The following is a 25,713-nucleotide window of genomic DNA, read 5'->3' on the forward strand; positions in this document are numbered from 1 at the left end:
GTCCATATAGAGGAGAAAAAAAAAGCAACTCGCGACAAAATTTTGAGGCTAGGAATTTTGACAGGTATGATTTTCATAAAGTATTCGCCTCCATTTCTCTCCCACAGAAAACTGGGGACAATGTAGCTGTCAAACTTGGCCAAAATGTTAAAGTCACTCACAAAATGAACTTTGAGGGATTTTGAGTTCATTTCTGACGTCACGATTGTCTCCTTTATTGCAGGGTTAAAATTACCATAGAGTTATCTACGTGCGCATGTATTGCGTGTACGTACACGAAAAAAAGTGAGGTTAAATTTTGTACCAGCCAGCTAAACAAATGGTGTGCTAGTGTGTGTGAGATCGGGCTTAGATAGCTCTATACCACTCTCGACATAGTACACTCAACCTCCGGTTGGTCACTTTTTCGTTTGACACTTTTTTAGTTTGTACCCCGTTGTTTGGTCAAAGTCAAACTAAAAAGTGACGAACTTTCACTTTTTAAGGCTAGTATGCAGATCGGAAGGAAAGGGGTCAAGAAACAGCTTTGCGAACAACAGAACAAAGGAGAGGGAGCGATTTCTTGGGGCTTTTCTTCACCCTCTCTGACTTGCTTGCGCTGCCGCTGTTGCCCATTTGATTTTTTTCTTGACCGATTCCTTCCGAAGTGCGTATACCGCTTTACACGGCACTCACGCACACTATCATTACAAACGTTGGGTAGTGTGTGGAAACTCCGTGTAAAAGGGGTGTCAAACTAAAAAGTGGGCCCGTTCGTTTGACAACAGTTGGTGTCAAACCATCGGGGTTTGAGTGTGATATTGACTGCGCATATCAGTCAATCCAAGCACGGAATGTTATCAGCAAAAATACGTCGGTGCGTGTTCTCAATTTAACCCTACAATATGGTAGCAACTACCATGATTGGGTTTTCAGTGCAGAAGTTGCAAAAAACTGTCAGCTTCCTGCCGGACCTGCAGCTGTCTCTCGCACGACCGGAATAGGTAAGAAGGAAGCTTCGGTATTTTGCGTGATTTGTGATTATTCTTGGTTGGTTTAGAACGCCGTGTTGTGGTTGCGAAGATCCGGTGTGTGGATTTGCACCGGTTGCACTTGGTTGTGGTGGCCCGGAGAGGGTAGTAAAAGGTCAAATTCCGAGAGGACTGGGACGAAATCATCAATGATATGGCGTTGCGTGAACAACGTGCGTTGAAACAGATTCACGTTCGGTTGTTGGATAAGCACGAATGAGATAATTTTCTGGGTGAGGAGAAGGATCCAATGGAAAAGGAGGACGGTGAGAAGCGGTATTGTGGTTTTTGAAATAAATCGAAATAACAGCGCGAGTGCTTTTCATCTCGCGAAGCAATTTTCTGTTGATCTTTTCTGAGTGTATCTCAAATGTCACACGCAAAACCAAAACAAAATTTCGCCGCAGCACCAAACTGAAATGTCGCCAGTTGAGCTGCGAAAAGACTCGCGCCGCGACTTACACGGAGCACGGATTCGATCACGAAAATCTACCGGAAAGCGTTCTGTGAGCGTGGGTTCGATCAACCAGATGGACCATTTTATGATGTCTAACTTGGAGAAGACAATTACGGCGCTTTTGATTTTCAAATTGGTGGCTAGGTCTTCCCATTTTGATTCTAGAGCTTACTCAATCGGCACCCGCAACAACCCGCATCAGCAAAACTCTCCCGATGGTAGGACACAACGGACCGGGTTGAGGCCCTCGACAATGATGGCCACTTGTTTTTTTTTATTCAGACGGAATCCATCCGCAGTCAGCAACATAACCAAGACTTTTTCCATGCTGCGTCTTTTTCTGAAGCTGAAAACCGACTGACCTTCAAAAATTACCCCAATTGAAACACTTCTAGTGGTAGGCGAACTTTAAACCAAGATTTTAAACTATAATTTAATCTAAAGCGTTCCATTTCCTTGGCAAATCAGAAAAAAATCAGCCAAATTTTTCTCAACATCCGAAGCCGTCAAAACAAAAAAAGCAAACACACTGATTCAAAATCACCTAAACATGCTTGACAGATATTTCGCGATAGAAAATCGTCGCGAGAGTTAAACCTGCTCAATTCGGTTTAGTGCCGCGGCGACAATATAATCGAAGGGGGTCTGTCTGTACGAAAAGCCCGAGGAAAAGCCGCAGGTCCTGGAGCTTTCATACTCGGATTATTTTCAGAAGTTGCACCTGGAATACCGCGCAGCGAAACATCCATCCGTATCCAGCTCAGCTTGGGGTTTTCGGACGTGACCGGTGGCGTACCATAAGAATCGGTACAGCTGAGACAAGGAAGTTGGCCAACCTAAAATAGAAGCGTTAAATACAAAACGTATATTTCTTAATCCACCGTAAGGTGGTTAATGCCTTTCACACATTAATATAGTATTTTTGGGTAAATTAAAAAATGTCCAATCTACAAATGATCTCTAAATATAACTTCATATAATCATGAGCGGGCCGGGACCCGTGGTGGAGGGGTAGGCGTGGTTGCCTCTCACCCAGTTGGCTTGGGTTCTATCCCAGAAAGTCACGGTGGCATTTTTCGAGACGAGATTTGTCTGATCACGCCTTCCGTCGAATGGGTAAGTAAATGTCGGATCGGTAACAAAAACCACTCTTTTTACAGTCTTCCAGACTTCACAATTTTTAATAGCGACAAGGTCAAAACGGACAAGATCGGATGAACCAATGCCGAAATAATTCAGTGCAAATTTTGTTTATCAACATCCAACCACACACCGACATTTGCTCAGAATTTGATTCTGAGTCGACATGTATACGTGAAGGTGGAGCTACGAGCTCAAATTAGGAATTTAATTTTTGAGTGATTTTATAGCCTTTCCTCAGTGAGGCGAGGAAGGCAAAGAGTTTGTTTTATTTTGAAAACATATTGTTTGAATCTTGGTTTGAATATCATAATATCGAAATATAAAACAGTACATTCAGTTGAATGTTATTTAATCTTGCCATCGAGCTCGCCATAAAAGATTTCTTCTTATATTAAAATTAAAAGCTTCTACCGGAACAACAATTTCGTTCCATAAATGCGTGGTAGTATCGAAATTTTCCAACTTTTAAATTAAGAATTGGATTTCTCACCGTTTCCAGCCTTCAGACATCTATTGCGCGTCCTAAGAAATAATCAGTTTTGGTGATAATCTTGAAGAGGTCCCTAAGATAAGAGCGCAAGCGTTTTTTAAATCCATCTGTAGTTTCAAATAGGAATCTCGCAACAACAAACGCCAAGGTAATGCTGTTAAGCAAACAATTTGATTTAATTTCGTAAACGTAACCCTTTAGCAATCGCGTACATGTGCTTTGTAAACACTTTGTATGCAGACTTGTACGAAACGCCATCACGCGACTAACGAGGGTTAAAAATGAGTGGAACTTTCCCACTGTGCGCCTGTCATTTCCAGTTCCCACCTTTTTCGCGCCACCTTGCCAGTCCGCTCGGTAAAATGTCCAACCCCCCTCGCCCGCAGCCGGCTCGCAACTCGATCGCGGGGCGAATCGCTCGCGGACTTTTGCCACACTCGCGACAACCCGACGTGTGGTGCGCTTCAAAAGCAAATATGGCAGGCAGAGGTGGACATGATAATAATAGGTAAATTTCATTACATTTTTGCACGATTTATTCTCACTCGCGCCGCGTAAAAGTCCCGTCAAAATGTGCGCCCCGCCGGGGGCTTTCGTCGGAGCCCAAAAAGTGCCATCGCCGGCCGGAACCGGTCGCGAAAAAGTGCTTTTGCCGTGTGCCGAGCTCGTGGTCGAATGTGTGCGGATTTCGGAAGTGTCTGCCGAGGAGGATGGTCCTTTTTTTTCCTCCCTGTGGTGGTGGTGTGGTGATGTGAGCTCCCTGACTGACTGACTGGTGCTGCTGCTGTCGGCGAAAATTACGGCATTGGTCCCAAAATAAGCAACACCGTTACAAACAAGATCGAGGGGAAAAAATAAACCGGGGGCTAAAAATAATTCCGCTAGCGCCTGTGGCCACCTCTTGGACCGGTCGCGCCGGATAATCCTCTTGCATAATGATTTGTTTATCCACACACGCGTTTTTGACCCTCACCGTTTGATTTTCTACGATGGGCGATGTTCATGAAATTGACGAGGTGGCCGCCACCTCCACCCCGGTTTTTCCCGCACCCATACATCTGCAGTTCCACACCTGTGCGCTGGCGGCTGCCAAAACTGCCCACCCCGCCTGCTGCTGCTGCTAGTGTGTGGTGTTGGATTTCATTGAAGCAACGAGCGAATGAACGAAGGAAAAAAAAAGTTTTCTCTAATCATCCACATCCCGTTGAGGCTTCATCGCTGCCTGAGTGGTCGATGAGAGTGGAATTTTTTTCAATTTTATCAATGAAAGTGCGTCCCTTAATTGATGCAAATGTTGTATTGCATTGCAATCTGATTCCTTGCCATGGTAAAAAGGTTAATAAGAAAAGTTAAAATAATCAGTGAAGAAAAAATAATTATGAAAATCATTGAATGTAGTAGTGCTTGAGTCTGCAAAAATTAGACAATATCTGGAGTTTTTTTGTTGAAAAAGTCCAATAAACCAAATTTTTTAGTTTTTGCTTTTTGGGTGTTTTTAATACCCCTGACTCAAGGCGGTTCAAAAATACCCAAAACGCAAAAACTGGAAATTTCTTGAAAAGAGAAATGTGTCAAAACGCCTTCCATCGCATGGGTCGGTCCCGGCTTCAGTTGTTGTACGGTCATTCCAGGTGTAGGAGTCGTCTCCCTGCTATAAGTACAAACCACACACCAAACCAAGCCTGCCGGTGGAGTCGCTGGTTGGCGGTTGGAATCGCTTTTCGAAGGTCTTCAGTTCGAATCCTGGGGTGGAAGGTTCCACGGAGTAACAGCAAACATTTAAAAACACTGTTCAGTTCAGGGCTCGAAACAATAACGAAAGAGTCATTCTCAATTTTCTGTAAGGCTGGTACAAATATTTTTAAAAGTTTTTGTCACCCCCCCTTCAAAACTGGTCCGAAAAATCAGGGGGCAAAAAAAATATTTTTACAATAAACTTCAAAATTTGAATGAAAATTCAATTGCAACCAACTGAAATCAAATTAAAATACATTCTCCTGCGTTCAAAATCATTTTTAGCATGTTTAGGTTTATTAAAAAATCTTAAGATTTTTTGAAAATTTTCGATGCAAAATCTTTTTTTTCGATACAATTTTTGTTTTTGTCAGATCTTAGATTTTTTGAATACTAATGATTGCAAAACAACTGAACTAGTGTAAAATGCATTTTAAAACACTTTTTTCATTTAAATGTGAAGACTATGGCTTGTTATTTAAATTTTTATATTTTTTTATTTTTTTGCCCCCCCCCCTTGACCTCGGCCAGGGCCGAGGGACAAAAACTATTTTAAATATTTGCATCGGCCTAATAGATTTATTACTCATATTTCCAAAACTGCCCACCATTGAAAAAACGGCTAATATCCACTTTTGGCAAAAACGAGATATTAGCACCAGCCTGTAGAGGATGTTCCAACGCATCTCCTGGAACTTGAATTTCACTGAAATAGTGTTTAGACTTAGCTGCCGATGCGAAAAACCAAACGGCTAATATTAGGTTTTACACCGTGACGTCATTTGACAGCTCGTGTGCACTTTTTACATGGTCTTCGTTCGATTGTCGACGAATTTCCCCGAACAAAATCGACGACCGCATCGAACTGTGCTAAGTCCATGTAAATAGTGCACTCCTTCTAACCTCCAAATTGAGTCGGCGTAAAACCTAATGCCACTCTTATGGGAAATTGCCTTGACGGAGATTTTGTGACAAACACTAAAACGCGTTTTTCTCGGAATACTTGATTTGGCATAATAGCCGAATTTTCAAATATTGGCAGAAAAATCGTTCCAAAAACCTCATCTGTTTTTCACAAGTTATCACTTTTTTAAGCAATATTTGATCAATTATTGTACAGAACTAAACTAAAAACAACGTAAAAACGATTTTGATTTTTAAATACATTTTTGCACAAAAAAAGATCGAAGAAAACGTGACGGCAATGTAAACATTAATATTTAAATACTAATGTATTCCATATCAATTAGTTAAATAGTTTGCCAAAACAAAAAATGGATTTGTTTACACTTGCTCATAAAAAGACATTTAATTTTATATCCAGAAAATGTTAAATTTGTGTTTTATAATAAGACAATATAATTTATAACATTAATTAGAGGTGGGCAAAAAAAGAGCGAGCCGCTCAAAGAGCCGGTTACCTGAAAAGAGCGAATGAACCATGGCTCACAAAAAAAGAACAGCGGTTCCTTTTTAACTTCGGTCTTTTGAAAGAACCGATCCAAAATGGAATGATTTTTAAAATTGTTATAAATATATTTTATTGAATTAAAAAAAAACAGTTGTAAAGTAACCGCCGACCTTACAAGTCGCATTATCAACGCCAGTCCGCAGTTTGTGTGCGCGTCGCCGCTTTTTTTAAAATGTGCACCGTAGATAAAAACAGTGTGGTTCTGGATTTTTGTCAACTCCAAACCCAACCAAGCCTGAAGCTTGTAAAAAAATTCCTCGCAGACCTTCAAGTAAACCAAGAAAACTTGCGAGCATTGCAATTATGCAATAGAAGAAGAATAGCCGTGTTGCAGTTCGCCGACTCAGCAGTGGCTTCGTCCATCATCGACAATCCTCTGGTATATCAGGGTTGCAAAATCCCGATTTACCTGGACAACAACGCTATGGAAGTTCGTATGCTTGACCTACCTCTAGGCATAAGCAATGACGACGTAGTAAAAGTGATGAGTAAATACGGCGAAATTTTGACCATCACCAACGACCGCTGGATTAACTTCTTCCCAGGAATCCCAAATGGAGTTCGGACCCTGCGGATGTTGCTGAAACAGCCAACACCGAAATCAATCACTGTAAATAATGCTGCTGCAACAGTGACGATTATAGGCAAAAAAACGCTTTGCAAACTCAAAGCAAAGAACAAAAAATGTGCGGATTCAACTAAAAAGGTGAACCAAAAAAGCAGTACACCACCAATTGAACCTGAGCCAAGTAGCAGCAGCAGCAGCAGTAAAAGCAACAACAGTAAACCAGAACAAAATGCAATGGAAACAAGTGAAATTGACGAAGAAGACGACGATGGATTCGAGACCGTGCTTTCTAAGCACACTCGCAAAACCCGGAAGCGCTTACAAGCATATTTGGACGCGGATGACAAATTGACAACAAAACGAAGAGAGATGGCTGAAGAAGAAACAACAGATGAAGAAGACGAAGATGTCATAAAAGCAAAATATTATAGGAATAAGTGTTATGAGATAACTGCTAAATCCCTGGAGGAAGAGGACGAAGATAAAATTGAAAAACTTGATAATTTAAGATCAAAATTTTCCGCTAAATATTTGAAACATAGACAGAAATATTTAGAAAAAAGGCATGGTAATAATTATTGAAATATAGCCAGACAAGTGATTTAAAACTCTGTAACCTTTCCTTTTCCACTATCCACCTTGAAGAGATGAATGCACAATGGTGTAAAGTCTCTATAATAAAACAAAAAAAAATTTAAAAAGAAATTAGCATAAAATGTATTTTTGAGAGTTCAGTGCAATTTGAAATTAAAATTTAAATGCTTACAAAAAATATCCCAAAATATCATTGCTACCAAACACAATTCCAAAAGAAAATGATTTTCTAAACAAAATGAAAAAAAAATATCATTTTACAACTAATCGTACATAAATGTATTATACAAATTCAAATTTGAGCACTTAAAATTGCTTAACTTGTCAAATATTACCAAACATCTACTTAAGGAATTAAATTAAATTCTCTTGTCCGATTAATCCAAAGCATTTATAGACTTTATTGATTATACCAGAATGCAGAAAAGAGCTCACAAAATATTTTCTCCAAGTAAAATGCATTAGTTCAATTTTGGCAAAAATAAACGCAATTTTAAAATTGATAGCGATGTCTTGAAAATCGTAGATTTAAGTTTGGATGCCATTCAATAATTTCAACGATTTGATTCGAGTAGAAATCTTGACTTAGAGATCAAATTATTTTGAAAAAGTCCAATGTGAAAAAACTTTGAAAACCATATCATACTAAAAATAACCTTTTTATCAAAATTTTGAAAAAAGAGCGAATGAGCCGAATGAAAATTAGCGGTTCCTAACAAAGAGCGGTTTTGCCCACCTCTAGTTTTGTTGCATTGTCAATTCTTACGAATTCAGGAATTTTGGAACTTTATGGACAAAACAGTTATATTTATATTAATGATTGAACAAATATGCATTTAAGTTGATTAAAACATGCTTTTAGTTCATTGAGAGGCACTATGAAGGTACCTGAAGTTCACATCCGTGTTAGGGAAGCGCTTTTTCGGTGGGCAATTTTTTGCCTTTTAGGAACTTGACTTTCCCATGGTGTACGGGAAGTGACATTTTGCTCCAGATTCGCGGGATTTCAACAATATTTTAAAACCAATGAATTGTTTCGAGAGTAAAACTATGTTGGCAATGTTGAATGTTTAAGGACAGCCAGCGCACGAAACAAATATTAACACGTCCTTCGTCGTCTCATTCCAGATATGGTGGTGAGCGGGCTCGCAGACCGCTGCCGACGGAGCCGCCGTACATCGCGTACGTCGGCAACCTGCCCCAGGGCGTCGTCCAGGGCGACCTCAACAGGATATTCAAGGACTTTACGGTGAAAAACATTCGCCTGGTCAAGGACAAGGAAACGGATGTCTTCAAGGGCTTCTGCTACGTCGAGTTCAGCACGCTGGACGAGCTGAAGGAGGCGCTCGACCTGGACGGGCTGATTGTGCTGAACGACAGCACGGCCGCCCTCCGGATCGACATCGCCGAGCAGAAGAAGAACGATCGGTGAGCGTTTTGGGGTTGTTGGTTTATGTTGTTGTTTTTGTTATGTGAATGTTTTTTTTTTTGTTTTGTCTGTTTTAGCGGTGGCTTCACCAAGCGGGGAGGTCCTCAGGGTGGAGGTGGAGGTGGCATGCCGAACCGTGGTGGCGGCGGTGGCTTCAACAATAAGGGAGGCCCCGGCGCTGGAGGTGGACAGAACAATAGACAGGGTGGCGACAGAGGCTACGGTAACGACAATTACGGAAGAGACGACTTCGATAGGAACCGCGGACGTGCTAATAATTTTAATGGTGAGTTGGTCAAGTTACAATATGGATTAAGTTTAAAAATATGTGTTTGTTTTAGACCGTGGACCAAACCGCGGCAGATACGGCAACTTCAACGAGGAAGGACGCGAAGGGGGTGGTCGGGATGACTGGAGCCGTGATGGTCCCGGCGGAAACGACAGAGGGGACAATTATAGCCGCGACGGAGGAGATCGCTACAGTCGATTCGGAGGCGGAGGCGGTGGAGGTGGTGCTGGCGCCGGACGTAGAGATAATCGTGACAACGATAGAAGAAAAGATCAACCGCAGCATTCGGCGGCGCCGGGGCTTAGTCTGGCGGAACGGGACGCCGGTAGACCCAGGTTGAACTTGAAGCCACGTACCGTGGCCGCTCCGTTGAATGCGCTGGCAGAAACTAAGCAAGCGGCTGCCATTTTCGGCGCTGCCAAGCCACGCGAGGAAAAAGTGGGTCCCGACGGGGCAGACCCGGAAGTTTCTGCACGTAAAACGTCGACTTCCTCGTCGGGCGCCGGCGACGATAAGAACGGGCCGAACTAAAGCTTTTTTCTTCTTCTTTAGTTTACGATAACGTTAACGTTCAACTCCTTTTTATTATTTCTTTTGTCAAACGAGAGCGAAAGTAAACAGTTTTTACTATAAAAAGCAAGAAAATAGGAAAGAAAAAAAACAACCAGCAAGATTGTAATGTGAAGCTTACGTACCCATACATGAAAATACATGCATAAACAAACACACACATAAAGAAAGAAAATGAAACGATGCAACCTAACGTAAACAAAGTATGTGTTTAATTTATATTTTGAGTTTTACGCTTTTTTTCTACGATTTAATACTAATATTAAAGAAAATTAAAAAATGCAAAAAGAAGGAATGAAATACAAAATACTATGTAATTATAATGCAAATAATTATGGAAAAGCAGTAAAAATATATTAATTACTATAGCACATTGATATATTTCAAACCCTAAAAAGATTACTGATTAAAAATGAGAAGAAAGCTGAAACTGAAAACTTACTCTAAGGACAAAGAAAAACTAAAGTAACAAGAAATACCTTTTGAGCTAGTAAATCACACACACATTAAATAATAACAGACGAGTCGAGATCTTTGCTTTGCATTCTATGTTTTCCTAAGCTCTCAAGTTTGCGTTGGCCGTCTTCTGTTTTATCAAGATAATTGAGGAATGCAGTGCTTTTAATTAAGAGAATACGTGAGAGTTAATAATTAATTAAATCAATGGCGTACGAACCGGGCGTTTTGTAGAAAACCTTCCGCGTTCCTAGAATTTCCACGCAAATAAGCATAATTTTACACAAACACACCAATAAACACACTCACGCGCTGACGCTGATAGCTTAACGCAGTAGAAAGTGACTTTATTTTCGGTTTTATTCTGCGGACACCAACCGCCGTGGGGCGGATTGTGAGTTTTCCACAACGTTTTTTTTTTAAATACTTTTTCTTACGTTTGATTTCATTTGCCGCAGGGAAAAACACCCGACCTCACACACAAACACACACACACACACACACACACACACACAAACACACACACTCCTTATTGTCTTGCATGTGTGCGCGATTCGTTTTTTGATCGGTTGAACCACGTTTTTTTTTCTTTTGCTTTCGGGAGAACTAAATTTAAAGGCAGACATGTAAAAAATAGTAAGGCATATTATACACTCTTATGTTTAAGTGTTGTTGAAATAATTACGAGATGAATGAAAAAGCTGAAAATGGATGAATAAAATGATGATACAACTGATACTTGGAAAATAAAAACTTTCTCTTTTCTTTCTCGCCGATAAACATGCAACACTCTAGACTGGCAATTTTCGGAATCAATTAAAAAGTATGATTTTTCTCAACTATTGAAAGATTAATATATTTTTTAACCGATGCAATCTGCATAAATTCGTCAATCTAAGTTAAAAAAGAATTCCCAGTATACTTTTCCCTAGTCCAAATATCCGCACGAATCTGCGTGCTTAAACATATCGGCCAGCCGGCGTCGTCCCTCTTGAGTTTTGATATTTTTCAGCAGCCACACCTGATCGATCGGAACGGCCTCCTCGCCCTGAATCTGGTCCAGGTCGGACACTTCGCTCTCGTCCAGCAGCGAAAACGGAATCGACTCGATGCCCATTCCGCACCCGAACCGGGCAAATTCGTGCAGTTCCTTCTGCAAATCCGCAAACGGGAACAGCTCCTCCGGGTCGGAACCCAGATCGGTCAGCATGTCCGACAGACTCTGGTGGTACGCCTTCAGCAACTCTTCATAGTGAGCCTCCCGCAGTTCCTGGGTGGTGCACGAGTAAATGAAGAATGAAATGTCCAGCGCTGGGGAGGAATACCGCGCCAGCTGAAAGTCGATCATCTTGGCCGACGTAGGAGTACCGTTGGCATCATACCGGAACAAAAAGTTGGGCATCCAGCAGTCCCCGTGGTTGATTACGGAGTTTTGATTGCGCGTGTGCGTCAAATAGCACATTTTTTCGTACAGATCGCAATCGAAGAACTTGTGCACCTTCGCTTCCAGCTCGGTTCCACCGTAAACCTGACCGACGGCGTCCTTGGCGATACCGACTTGAATTTTCTGGAAGTTGCTGTACCAGGACTTGTACCCGCTGGCGTAGTAGGTCTCCTCGATGTTCTTCACCAGAAAATGGAATGTTTCGGGCCGTTGGTCCTTCATCGCTAGGGACATGGCGTGGAAACGACCGATGTTTTGCATGCATAGAATGCACTCGGCCAGGGCCACACCGTCCTGTCTGTGGAAACAAATGTAAAACAGAGTTGTAATTTGTAGCACCAAATATTTCAAATCATAGTGCAGAATGAAGTTTATATTAGAAAAATGTATTTTGAATCTTAACACTCGAGCGGTTCTCTCAGATTTCGGTCATTCGATTTTTTTTTGTATTTTTTAATCCGACTGAAACTTTTTTGGTGCCTTCGGTATGCCCAAAGAAGCCATTTTGCATCATTAGTTTGTCCATATAATTTTCCATACAAATTTGGCAGCTGTCCATACATAAATGATGTATGAAAATTCAAAAATCTGTATCTTTTGAAGGAATTTTTTGATCGATTTGGTGTCTTCGGCAAAGTTGTAGGTATGGATATGGACTACACTGGAAAAAATGATACAAGGTAAAAAAAAATTGGTGATTTTTTATTTAACTTTTTGTCACTAAAACTTGATTTGCAAAAAAACACTATTTTTATTTTTTTTTATTTTTTGATATGTTTTAAAGGACATCAAATGCCAACTTTTCAGAAATTTCCAGGTTGTGCAAAAATCTTTGACCGAGTTATGAATTTTTGAATCAATACTGATTTTTTCAAAAAATCGAAAAATTGGTCGCAAAAATTTTTCAACTTCATTTTTCGATGTAAAATCAAATTTGCAATCAAAAAGTACCTAAGTGAAATTTTGATAAAGTGCACCGTGTTCAAGTTAAATCCATTTTTAGGTGACTTTTTTAAAAATAGTCGAAGTTTTTAATTTTTTTAAACTAGTGCACATGTTTGTTCACCTTTGAAAAAAAAAATATTTTTGAAAAGCTGAGAAAATTCTCTTTATTTTGCACTTTTGAACATTGTTGATACAACCCTTAGTTGCCGAGACATTGCCATGCAAAGGTTTAAAAACAGGAAAATTGATGTTTTCTAAGTCTCACCCAAACAACCCATCATTTTTTAATGTCGATATCTCAGCAACTAATGGTCCGATTTTCAATGTTAAAGTATGAAACATTCGTGAAATTTTCCGATCTCGGATCTTCTTGCTCCCTTCGACAAAGTTGTAGGGAATGGAATTTCCTACAAGAATCTCACACTTGGACAATTTTGGGATAGACCAGCGCCACATGCAGGAAAAATCCTGAAGCGATGTTTTTTTTCCCATACATTTTCGCGATTTTCCCCATATAAACTCCAACGATAAAAAGCGACCCCTTAACCTGAACAGATTCGGCTCAAAATTGGCACAGTTACTTGTAATTGCCTAAAGAATAGAACCAGGAGGTATCTCTTGAGATTTTCCATATTTTCAATTTTTCTTGTCACCCTAAATGTGCACTGTACTGCCGTTCTACGCATAATTGTCCCATGTCATTTTTGACGGTTTTGACTTTTTAGCATTTTTAAGTTTAGTTTGACGTATACTTTTAGAAAGAAAAAAACCTATAAAATCTAGTACTTTGTTCTGAAACTCATTGAAATCTACTCCAAGTCTGTTTGTCCCATCGTTGTACTTCTACACATAATTGTTCCGCCAAGTATTGTTCTCTTAGGGCGAACAGGGACTCATGGGATAATTATGCGTAGAAGCACATAAATCGGTCGAAAAATTTCGATCGCGTTTTTCTCAGTTCTAGAGTTTTTTTTTGAAGGACCTATAAGCTATTGTGTTTCATATGTTTTTAGGACCTTTTCAAATAAAACTCGAGAGTTGCACTTTGTTGAACATGGGACAGTTATGCGCAGAACGGCAGTGCAACCGTGTTTCCTTTTCAGGGAAAATAGTTATCGCTTCTTCCGAAAGTGTCTTATAGGGAAATTACTAAGCTTTCCAATGCTTCAAAGAGAGTTATGTTTCATCAAGAAATTGCTGAGATTTTTTTTAAGTTTTGCCTTCCTCACCTTACTGAGGAAAGGCTATAAAATCTATCGAAAATGAACTTCTTAATTCGACCTCGTAGACCCACCTTCACGTATACCTATCGACTCAGAATCGTGTTCTGAGCAAATGTCTGTGTGGATGTGTGTACCTATAGGTGTGTGGACAAAAAATTGTCACTCGATTATCTCCGGATTGACTTCACGGATTTTGACCTTTTTGGTCTGATTCGATCCGTCTTGGGGTTCCATAAGTCTCTATTTAAAATCAGCAGGTTTAGTTAAGAACTTCAAAAGTTATGCTAAAAAAACATTTTGAGGTTGGAAAAAGGGTGGTTTTTGTAAGAAAATCCGTCATGTTATACAAAGGGATTTGAAAGACCTTCCCAACGAGCCCAAAACATCGAAGATCCGATAACCCTATCATAAGTTATTAGCACTTAAGTGTTATTTAAACACTTTTTGGAGGCCGGATCTCAGATATTTCGCATGCATCACGCGATCCTTCATGCGACCCGTCGTTAGTTAGATAATTGACCTTTCAAATGAGCCTAAGACATCGAAGATCTGATAACCCTATCAAAAGTTATTAACACTTAAGTGTTATTTAAACACTTTTTGGAGGACGGATTTCACATATTTCAATGAAAATAGTGTTCGGATCCATCATGCGACCCATTGTTTGTAAGATAAATAAAAGACCTTTCACACGAGATCGAACATCGAAGATCTGATAACCCTATCAAAAGTTATGAACAATTAATTTATGAATTACACTTTCTGGACTCGGATCACAGATATTTCGATAAAAGTAATATCCGGATCAATGATGTGATCCATTGTTTGTTGGATAGTTAAAAGGTCTTTCAAATGATACTATAAAATTGAATATCTGCTAACCCTATCATTTGTAGCTTGATCATTTTTATTTTACCAAAACCAAAACTATGTTGTTGTGAGGAAGGCATTTTAACTGAGTTTTTTTTAAATACCATTTGAAAATCATAAAACCTTATGAACCCTCTACTGCCTACATTTTTTATTCGAAATTTTATATTTTTCCCGTGTTTAGGAGGCCATTTTTAGCTACTTTTGTTCTACGAAAAACTTTACTTCTCTTGTTTTATGTTTTTCTTGTTTTATTTTTAGTATTTTAATTTGATTTATTTTTTTTTTAAATTTAGCCCTTATTCTCCATAAAAACCTTGGAGAGGACCCGGTGGCGCGGTGGTTAGCGGAGCTCTGTTTTTGTCACGTTGAGTTAGTACATTCAGCCTGAAAAGACGGTGTGATTAGCCCTGCCTCAAAGTTTTCGAAAAAATAAAGGAACAAGTGTTTCTGGGGACCCCAAAGTTTGTGCTTCCTATCAAGTTTTTTGTTGTTAATTTTTGTTGGCTAGTGTAATCCCACGTCAAAGCATCTTTTTAAAATCTCCTATTTTTATGCCAGATTTAGTCTAATAAAGTTGTAAGAAATCATATCTTGAGTCGGTATTTTTTTTATCTTTGCTTTAACAAACTGATAAGACTCATGTCTGTGTAAAAGTTTACTTTTCATACATTAATAGCATATTCATGTCACCTTCCAGATAATGCTACTTAAACACTAATAATACGATTTGTTCTATCAGTTTAGAGTGTCACGTGGTCCAATAAAGTTTCACACTTACCTCGACGCCGAACCGTAGCCAAATTGCTTCAAATCTTCCAACGCGACAAAATCGTTCACTCCATCCGAGAATGCAGCCACACACCTAGAATAGAACGGGATTATATGCTATTATTCAATTGTTCACTCAGTCTAAGGCACCGTCTTACTTGCTAATATCGTTGAACGGATTCTTCGGCTGCTTCTCCTTTTGGAACTTGTAGAACTCACTCATGACCACGTTGTAAAAGTTTATTTCGTTGCGGAAGAAATCCGCTGACCGGAACGTTTTCCGGCGAGCCACATTCTTCGGAATGCACTTGACCACCAGATTGACCTTGAGGGCCGTATCACCCTCCGCTTGGCGACTCGTTTCGTCCTCGACTTCGATGCGGAACACCTCACTTAGGTACGAGTCTCCCTTACCGAATTGACCATCGGCGAACCGCCAGGACGTGCACTTGTTACCGCCGTAATCCTTGATGATGCCATTCAGGACGGCCTCGTTGAACTTGGGCGAAACATCCTCAAGCTGCATGGTCGACATTTTGTGACACTTTGAGATAATTTCGATGTGCGACTGCTATCAGCTTGAGCTACCAATTTGGTGGACAATCCGGGGTTGTCTGTGGAGTTTGAGATCTTGCTGGCGGCAGGTTGCTGGGGACACTGATAAAGTTTTGCCAAAGAGGCTATTTTTATGGCCTTATCTGCGTTATCGGTCAATATTTGACCGTATATATCTTAAAACAATATTCCTCTGGCGTGTAGCAGTAGCAGCAAAGTCAAGTCTATCGGGACAACGGCACACAATTAGTGAATCTAACTACAAGCATCGGCGACTCAAGCCGGCTTCGGTAGCTTGAATTGAGAAATGTTTGGGAGGAAACACTTAGTTTAGGTCGAGAAAGAATTAGAAACCGTTACATGGGGCGTCCAATGAACTCTTGAAATTGAAAAAAAAATATGGAGACGCATGGTGTTCAAAAACACACCCATAAGATACAGCTGAAAGATGAAATTTTTGTTTGATTAAAAATAACCAACGAAAAACATCTCAAAACGCCCCCTATTACGGTTTATGTTTTGCGATGTAGAAGTGGGCTTGAATGGATGGTGGTATGCATCCCAGCCGGCTAAATACAAGCCCACTCTGTGCTTACAAACAGCAACGCTATTTCGCTACACGTCACACGAAATTACGCTACCAACGCAATGAAAGAAACGCACACAGTCGTGGCTCTTGGGGTTATGCTTCCCTGATAGGGGGTGGACGTTAGTATTGTGCGGTTTTCATTTTTTTTTTTTTAATTTGATGAAACAATCAGTTTATATTTGCTGTTTAGATAATCTGAAATACCCTTTTCTAAAGAAGAAAAAAAAATCTAATGTCACGCTTAGTCACAAAATGCTTTATACATTATTGCAGTTATGGGAATGCGAAGAGCAGTTATGCTACTGGCAAAAATTTACAAAAAATTAAAGAATCTTTGTACATTTTTCCCAAAGGTTATACTTTTTTTTCGATTAGGGGTTTCAAAATTTGTAGAAGGATTAAAAAGCCTTTATTTCAGAGGTGATCAAAGTATTTTTGTGACCCTGGGACCCATTTCGAATGTTAAATGTGAAATAGTCCTTTTACTACATTAAAGTGATTTTTTTATTAGGTCGTTGCAAATATTTTTCAAAGTTTATGTTCCCGACGAACACGCACTGCCCTTACACCTACATCTCATACATTCTTATAACCTAATAGAGATTTGGAGTACCTTTCAACTATGATTTGTACGGGATTGCCACAAAGGGCGATAACTCAATAGGCGAGATCTCGAAAGGCGAAAATATAAAAGGCGAAAAAGTAGACCTACCACGCTACACTGAAAAAAATCAATTCTCGAAATCGTGAATTAAATTCACGAATGCCAGAACCACGAAGGAATATATTCACGTTTATAGTGCAAATGCACCATACTCATGAATAAATTCCTTCGTGGTTCTCACATTCGTGAACTTAATTCACGATTACGAGAATTGATTTTTTTCTGTGTAGGCGAAATAGCACAAAAGGCGAAATGGCTCAAATGGCGAAAAAGTATTATTTGATTAGGATTCTTCCTTTCTCTCAGACAATCAAGTACGAAGTGTAAACAAACAATTCATCCTGCTCGTTCGTGGATGGATTGTTTGTTTAAACATCTACACCGAAATAAAAAAAAGTACATACCAAATTCCTAAATTCTTGGAATTTTGCCTACTTTTTTTATCTGGAGCAACATTTGAAAGGGGCGGTACGACATTGCTCTTACGGCCTTTGATCCCATTTAAACGCGTGTAATGAAAGGCCGTAAGAGCAATGTCGTACCGCCCCTTTCAAATGTTGAACCAGTTATTAAGTAATCTAATAAACCCAATTTCATAAATAAGGAAAGGAGTCAAAATTCCTAGATTTTAGGAATTTGGAACTTTTTTTTTTATTTCAGTGTAGAGTATTTTTAAATGGTTCTATAAGCTATTGTCTTTCGTAGGTTTATTATGTTTATAATCGGATAGATAATTGGATGTAGACATTTAAAAAAGCTCTAGACTTCGTATTTGAGCTTTTACGTGGTTTGGTTGATCTGTAGTTTTATTGTGTAATGTTTATGCATTTTTAATTCTGAATCTTAATCAAGCGGGTATGAGCATCGAACACACGACCTATGGAAGTCCAGTACGCTGCTAGTTGAAACCCCTACGGTCAGGATTTCGAGTGAGCACTTTGCTCTTTGAAGGGAATCTGACTTTGGTGTGCCAAATAGTAATCTAGAGGCTTTGTTTTGGTCTAACATTTTTTTGACAAATCTGTAATAACTTATGTGAAAAAAGAACGGGAATATTTGAAGAAATGCTTTGTAAAAAATACATTTGGCGAAAAAATACCAAAAGTACGCGCCAGGTGGCCGCGGCCTCGGTGCACACGGCTACCTGGTGCGTACTTTGGGTATTTTTTCGCCAAATGTGGTTTTCGTCTTATGTGGTTTTCGCCTTTTGAAACATTACGCCTAATGAATTTTCGCCTTTTGTGATTTCGCCTTTCGAGTTTTCGCCAAACGTAGGAGACTCGATTTGTACTATACAGTTAAACCTCGCATATGCACCTCATATGGGGGTTTCGTATGCGAAAGACGCATATGCGAGGTACAGGGCTTATGGGATTTTGGCTATATGGCAGGGTGGCCACCAGATTTCGATTTTCAATTTCCCGGTTTTCTCCCGAGACCAGAAGGAATTTTCCGGAATGTTTTTAAACCAAATTACAATGTTTTTTTTAGGCTAACGTTGGTATCAACATACTTTTGGAACGCATACATTTGGTTCAAAGTTTGAGTTCCTCAAGAAAGCTTTCAAATATCTTGAGTACAAAGTAAGTAAGTTGAAAACGAAGCCGTTTTTATCTGTTTCCAATCCAAACCTCTAATTTTTCTAATGATTGGGATTTTTCATCATCATGCTCTATAGATTTTACAAACTAAAAATAAAAAAAAAACTTTTTTATTTTTTAGAATAACATTAATTATTATTAGAAAGCAGGAAATGGCATTTACAATTTATTAATTTTGTAGAAAAGATTTGCAAAAATACATTTTTATCAACATTTATATAAATGCTCGTAAAGTTTCTTTGAAAAAAGGTTTTGTGTATTCAAGAAGAACGATTATTCCAAGAATTATCAATTTCTGTGAATTAATTATTATTTTTTGGGGAGTACTTTCTTTTTAACCAAAAAGTCTTTTTGAATCATTAGTCCAAACAAAAATGTATACACTTTGGCAGCAGTGCAGGAAAGTTCCATACAAATATAAAAAAAACGGTAACTTGACACTTTTTTTTATCGATTAAGTATCTTCGGTAAGTTGATTGATGGAATAAATTTTCGAAAATAATTTTAATTTAGAAAAACTGTCTGAAATACCCAAAACACAAAATGGTGCTGCGATTTTTTCAACAACACATAAGGCTGGTACAAATTTTATTTAAAGTTTTTGTCCCTTCCTTCAAAGTTGCCCCGAAAAATCAGAGGGCAAAAAAAAATTTTTTTTTCATAGAACATCTAAATTTCAATCGAAAATTGAGTGCAATCAGCTGAAATCTATTTAAAATACATTCCCCTGCGTTTGGAATCATTTTTTAGCATGTTTGGGTTGATTTAATAATCTTTTGATTTTTTTTTTTAATTTTCGGTCTTTAATATCGCAAAAAGTTTTTTCCGTACATTTTTTGAAGGCTAATAATTGCAAAACAACAGAACTAGTGTAAAATGCATTTTTAAACACTTTTTGCATTCAAATGTTGAGACTATGGCTTGTTCTTTAATTTTTTGTAATATTTTATTTTTTGTTTTTACTCAACGTCCATGTACATTTCTTCAAATCAGTTTTCTTAGTAAAGCTTCAAAATAAAATGTTTTTCTGTATTTTTTAAACTATCTGCTGAAAATGCCAAGCATTTTGGAGATATTCTTTCTGTTAATTAAATATTCATTGACTTTTTTTTTTATTTTTTCTATTTTTTTTTCTTCCATATTTAATAATAATAATTTTGTATAAATTTATGATGACCGACGAATTTTTTTTGGAACAGAGATTTTTTAAACTGCCCAAAATATACATTTGAAAAATTTTCAAAAATAGTTTTGATTTCAAATTTAAACATGCTATTTAATAGTATTTTTTAGAAGTTGTAGCTATTTTCATTAAAAAATCATTCTATTTTAGCTTTAAAAAATCGAATGGTTGAGAAAATTCTTTACTGCTTTCTTTGAAGGACAAATCTTGATCATTAAATTAAAAAAATCCTGATTTAAATTTTATGCACAACTAATATTTTAGCAAACAAAGGTCAAATCAACAATATCCAAATTATGAAACATATGATTATTTTTGCAAATATTTTGAATGTTTTAAATTAAATGGCACAATTTACAAATTTGAAACAAATATTCGTAGAAAAAACAAAAAGAAAAAACTCTAAAATGGTGCACTTTATTTTAAATTCTTAAAATTTCTTAACGAATGCAAATTATAGGTTTATCATTCAAATATTTTTTTAAACATTTTCTGATTGGTCAAAAATAATTCGCCCGTAATTCACTGCACCTTAAATATGGTTGTTAGCTTTTGCTTCAAATCTATTTATTTTTTTTCTCTTAAATATTTCGTTTGAGGGGTTTTTTCTGGCCCCCCTGAGAACGCTCGTGGTACCCACAGGGGTACATGTGGTCGAGAACCGCTGCTGTAGAGGAAAAAAATGCTAGTTTTCGCGATTTCTTCATTTAGAATAACAGGAATAATATTCTATTTGAGAAAAGAACATATTGAATACATTAAAGAGGGGCTTTTGTCAAAATTTAAATAAACTTAAAATATTTTCCCGGTTTGTCAGTCGAATTCCCGAGTTTTTCCCGGTTTTCTCCCGGTGGATAAAAATCCCGGGTTTTTCCCGGTTTTCCCGGTTTTTTCCCGAGGTGGCCACCCTGCTATATGGGAGACATGGGCTATATTTTTATAAAAAATCATCTAAACTATACAAATTTATAGTGTTTTGGAATCGTTATGAAGTCAGCTTTACAGCTACACCAAATTTACATTGTTTACGATGTTCTAGGTCATCCGAAACTTCGTCAAGTTAAGGCCTATGTGTTCAACGCCGTACAAGCATGAGGTAGGCGATTTGACTGTAGTTATTGACCACAGATCATATCCGGATAGCCTCAGGGAGGTTCAGATACTAGTCTACCGATATGTGGTGATGTTTTGGGTCTCCTGTAGAGTCCCGGGAGTTACGGTCAATGGGTCTATCACCGTAGCGAGGCAGAGGTCGGTGGTTTTACCTCAGATCATATACGGATAGCCTCAGGGAGGTTAAGGGACTAGTCTACCGATGTGTGGTAATGTTCTGGGTCTTCTGTAGAGTCCCGGGAGCTACGGCCGATAGGTTTACCGCCGTAACAAGGCAGAGGTCTGTGGTTTTTGATCTCGTTTGTGCTAACTCATACAAATTGACTCCCAAAACACACTTGTGCCAATTGCAAGCATGATTATTTTTCGTATTTTCTCTGCCAAAATTTTTCTAGCATTTCAAAAGTTTTTATATCTCACAATATCTTTAAGTAATGTCAGGTGCATACTTTAAAATTGTTAGAACAATTGTTTGTCGAACAGTTTTCCAGAAACAGTAATTCAAAGTTTAAAAATCGATTTTCTCGCAACTACCAAAATGTCGGTTAGTATAAGAGAGCACACCGCTATCGAAATAAAGAAATCTCCCATCAGAAATTTATTCGCTTTGCACTAAGTGGGGCTTACGCTTAACCAATCATTTACAAACTTTGAGGAGTTGTTTAGGACCCCAAAACAATCCGGAAAATTGCTGTGTTGTAAACACGATTTTGTTATTACATTATTAATTTACGCTTAGAACAATCAGAAAGTATGTTTAGCCAAACAAGATAAGCAAATAAAAAATAATGATAATAAAACACACACAAAAAAAACAAAAGTAAACATTTTCGAGTCTTTGAAAAAATCTCAAAATGGCCTCATGAACAAGGACAAAACAAAATATCTAATGAAGTTGGGATGCTAAACAAATTTCAAAGAGTTAAGAAAAAGTTAATTTGCCCCATGACGCATGAAGAGTATCGGGCCTGCATTTACAAAGCAGATTCAGTGGAAATTCATTTCTTAACTTTATATACACATGTCAAGGTTAATATGCTTTCGGATGGATTGAACTGCACACAGGTATTTCGCTTACATACTTCTTTATTTAAATCATCAGAGTGATACACATTCTCGGTATATATTTCCTAAAAGATTTTTATACATTTTTTTTAAACTCTTTTTTCTGTTCAGCTGTTTGCTTCCGACAAATCGTAAATTAAATACTTTTTGTTTATTCATCTTTTACTTGATTAAATGTGTTCTTTTTTGTTTTTTTTTCGATTTGGAAATTATTTAGCTAACCCGTGGTGAATTCATGTAAGGATAGTGATGTTCGAGTTTGTTTTTAATGTTTTAACTAACCGAGTTACACATTCACACAGCGGTAGTGTTCAAGAAAATGGCCTTCAAGTGATGACGGGGGTTGAGTTTTGCATTTATTTTTTGAATTATGATTTAACGAGTTTTTTTTTGCTGTTTCAATATTTTTTAGGGATTTTAATAAATTTTCTTTAGCGATTTTCTTTTGCTTTTCAATATATTATTATAAAAGGTTAACTTTTGTTCAAATGCTTTTTCAGGGATTAGAATCCACCATCCTGATTTAGTCAAACTTATAAATTACGGGAAAAAAAGTTGGTGTTAGTCGTAACATAGGTGAGTTAGTAATGTAGTAACATTCTGTTTATATATCGTACACATTAAATATCTGTGATGAGGATGGAAATTAAGTGGTCTGTTGTTATTTTATTGTTAGTCAGTTTGCTTTTTTTGTTTGGGTAAAGAAAAGCTTTCGAGTGAGGAACGCGAAAGTATAGTTGATACTAATATCTGGTTTTGAATTAGCGGAGTAGCGATCTGGCCCCTGTGCGAAGAGGGGCAGCCATCTTCCGTTAGAGTACATTCTAATTCTACACGACTTCAAAATATGATTTTTTTTGTTAATATCTTTCTTTTGTATATTGATTTCCTTCACCTAGCTTTTCATTTAATATATAAGGAGTATAAAAATATACACTTTTGTATCTGCAACTAGGTTTTTGTTCTTCCTTAGTTTTTTTTTCTTTTTTCTCTTTCTTGTGTGGTTGTAGTGAAATCGGTTCAACGTGAATTTGCACTAGGATTCTATTTACTGCTAGTTGCAATTTTGATCTGCAGCTGGATTTAATTTTTTTTTTTTGTAATGCGACTCGAAAGTTATTGCTCACGCATTGCGTTGGAATTTGCAAAACAAAAGGTTTTGTTTTGTCTTGCGCTACACGTCATTTTTAATTTGAAGATTATTTCTCAAATTAAGGCTTTAAAATACAAAAATGTGCGCAAAGCAAGACATTTATCCAACGTACTAGCAGAATTGCAGCGTGTCGGCAAAGAGAGAAACCTCTCTACGACAGAATCGCATTTTCGTACTTTCCTTTACGCTCTCTCCCTTCTCTGTACTCTCTTAGCTTTTCGGTTTCACTCTCGTGCAACTTTCGCTCTTGAGAAAGAGAGAGCAAAGAAGGATTCCAATCGACTTCTGAGCAATTCTCTACGAAATCGGTCTTTTTTCTTCAATTTTAATTTTTGTATTTTTTAATCCGACTGAAACTTTTTTGGTGCCTTCGGTATGCCCAAAGAAGCCATTTTGCATCATTAGTTTGTCCATATAATTTTCCATACAAATTTGGCAGCTGTCCATACAAAAATGATGTATGAAAATTCAAAATCTGTATCTTTTGAAGGAATTTTTGATCGATTTGGTGTCTTCGGCAAAGTTGTAGGTATGGATACGGACTACACTGGAAAAAAATAATACACGGTAAAAAAAATTTGGTGATTTTTTTATTTAACTTTTTATCACTTAAACTTGATTTACAAAAAAACACTATTTTTAATTTTTTTTATTTTTTGATATGTTTTAGAGGACATAAAATGCCAACTTTTCAGAAATTTCCAGGTTGTGCAAAAATCATTGACCGAGTTATGAATTTTTAATCAATACTGATTTTTCAAAAATCGAAATTTTGGTCGTAAAATTTTCAACTTCATTTTCGATGTAAAATCAAATTTGCAATCAAAAGTACTTTAGTGAAATTTTGATAAAGTGCACCGTTTTCAAGTTATAGCCATATTTAAGTGACTTTTTGAAAATAGTCGCAGTTTTTATTTTTAAAATTAGTGCACATGTTTGCCCAGTTTTGAAAAAATATTTTTGAAAAGCTGAGAAAATTCTCTATATTTTGCTTATTCGGACTTTGTTGATACGACCTTTAGTTGCTGAGATATTGCAATGCAAAGGTTTAAAAACAGGAAAATTGATGTTTTCTAAGTTTCACCCAAACAACCCACCATTTTCTATCGTCAATATCTCAGCAACTAATGGTCCGATTTTCAATGTTAATATATGAAACAATTGTGAAATTTTCCGATCTTTTCGAAAAAAATATTTTCAAAATTTTCAAATCAAGACTAACATTTTAAAAGGGCGTAATATTGAATGTTTGGCCTTTTTGAAATGTTAGTCTTGATTTGAAAATTTTGAAAATATTTTTTTCGAAAAGATCGGAAAATTTCACAAATGTTTCATATATTAACATTGAAAATCGGACCATTAGTTGCTATGATATTGACGATAGAAAATGGTGGGTTGTTTGGGTGAGACTTAGAAATCATCAATTTTCCTGTTTTTAAACCTTTGCATTGCAATATCTCAGCAACTAAAGGTCGTATCAACAAAGTCCGAATAAGCAAAATATAGAGAATTTTCTCAGCTTTTCAAATATTTTTTCAAAACTGGGCAAACATGTGCACTAATTTTAAAATGAAAACTGCGACTATTTTCAAAAAGTCACTTAAATATGGCTATAACTTGAAAACGGTGCACTTTATCAAAATTTCACTAGTACTTTTGATTGCAAATTTAATTTTACATCGAAAATGAAGTTGAAAATTTTACGACAAAATTTCGATTTTTGAAAAATCAGTATTGATTAAAAATTCATAACTCGGTCAATGATTTTTGCACAACCTGGAAATTTCTGAAAAGTTGGCATTTTATGTCCTCTAAAACATATCAAAAATAAAAAAATAAAAATAGTGTTTTTTGTAAATCAAGTTTTAGTGACAAAAGTTAAATAAAATCACCAAATTTTTTTACCGTGTATTATTTTTTTCTAGTGTAGTCCGTATCCATACCTACAACTTTGCCGAAGACACAAATCGATCAAAAATTCCTTCAAAAGATACAGATTTTTGAATTTTCATACATCATTTTTGTATGGACAGCTGCCAAATTTGTATGGAAAATTATATGGACAAACTAATGATGCAAAATGGCTTCTTTGGGCATACCGAAGGCACCAAAAAAGTTTCAGTCGGATTAAAAAATACAAAAAAAATCGAATGACCGAAATCCTAGAGAACTGCTCTTCTGCTAGAACGAGATAAACAGGTCAAGCCCCTTGAAGAAGCAATAGTCTTTCTGGCACAACTCGGCTCTAACAGCTCAGGAAGGCGCACTATATACGACAAAGCGCCTCTCAACATGCATTGGGGAGCAATTTCTAGCGTTTTATAAG

General features: G+C 37.4%; 2 protein-coding genes across 2 annotated transcripts; one reads left to right on the forward strand and one right to left on the reverse strand.

Annotated features, from left to right (window-relative positions):
• Window positions 1-3,489: 3,489 nt before the first annotated feature.
• LOC6039218 (eukaryotic translation initiation factor 4H) lies at window positions 3,490-10,964 on the forward strand. Its single transcript, XM_038261441.1, has 4 exons — window positions 3,490-3,608; window positions 8,596-8,895; window positions 8,974-9,182; window positions 9,238-10,964. The coding sequence occupies exons 1-4, from the start codon at window positions 3,577-3,579 to the stop codon at window positions 9,714-9,716; spliced, it is 1,020 nt and encodes a 339-aa protein (XP_038117369.1). The 5' UTR covers window positions 3,490-3,576; the 3' UTR covers window positions 9,717-10,964.
• Window positions 10,965-11,040: 76 nt separating this feature from the next.
• On the reverse strand, window positions 11,041-16,365 carry LOC6039217. The gene is made up of 3 exons (XM_001848806.2): window positions 15,623-16,365; window positions 15,475-15,558; window positions 11,041-11,953 (listed from the first exon to the last, which is right to left on the reverse strand). The coding sequence occupies exons 1-3, from the start codon at window positions 15,997-15,999 to the stop codon at window positions 11,140-11,142; spliced, it is 1,275 nt and encodes a 424-aa protein (XP_001848858.2). The 5' UTR covers window positions 16,000-16,365; the 3' UTR covers window positions 11,041-11,139.
• Window positions 16,366-25,713: the final 9,348 nt, after the last annotated feature.

This window comes from Culex quinquefasciatus, chromosome 3 (assembly GCF_015732765.1).
Source record: "Culex quinquefasciatus strain JHB chromosome 3, VPISU_Cqui_1.0_pri_paternal, whole genome shotgun sequence".
NCBI lineage: Eukaryota > Metazoa > Arthropoda > Insecta > Diptera > Culicidae > Culex > Culex quinquefasciatus.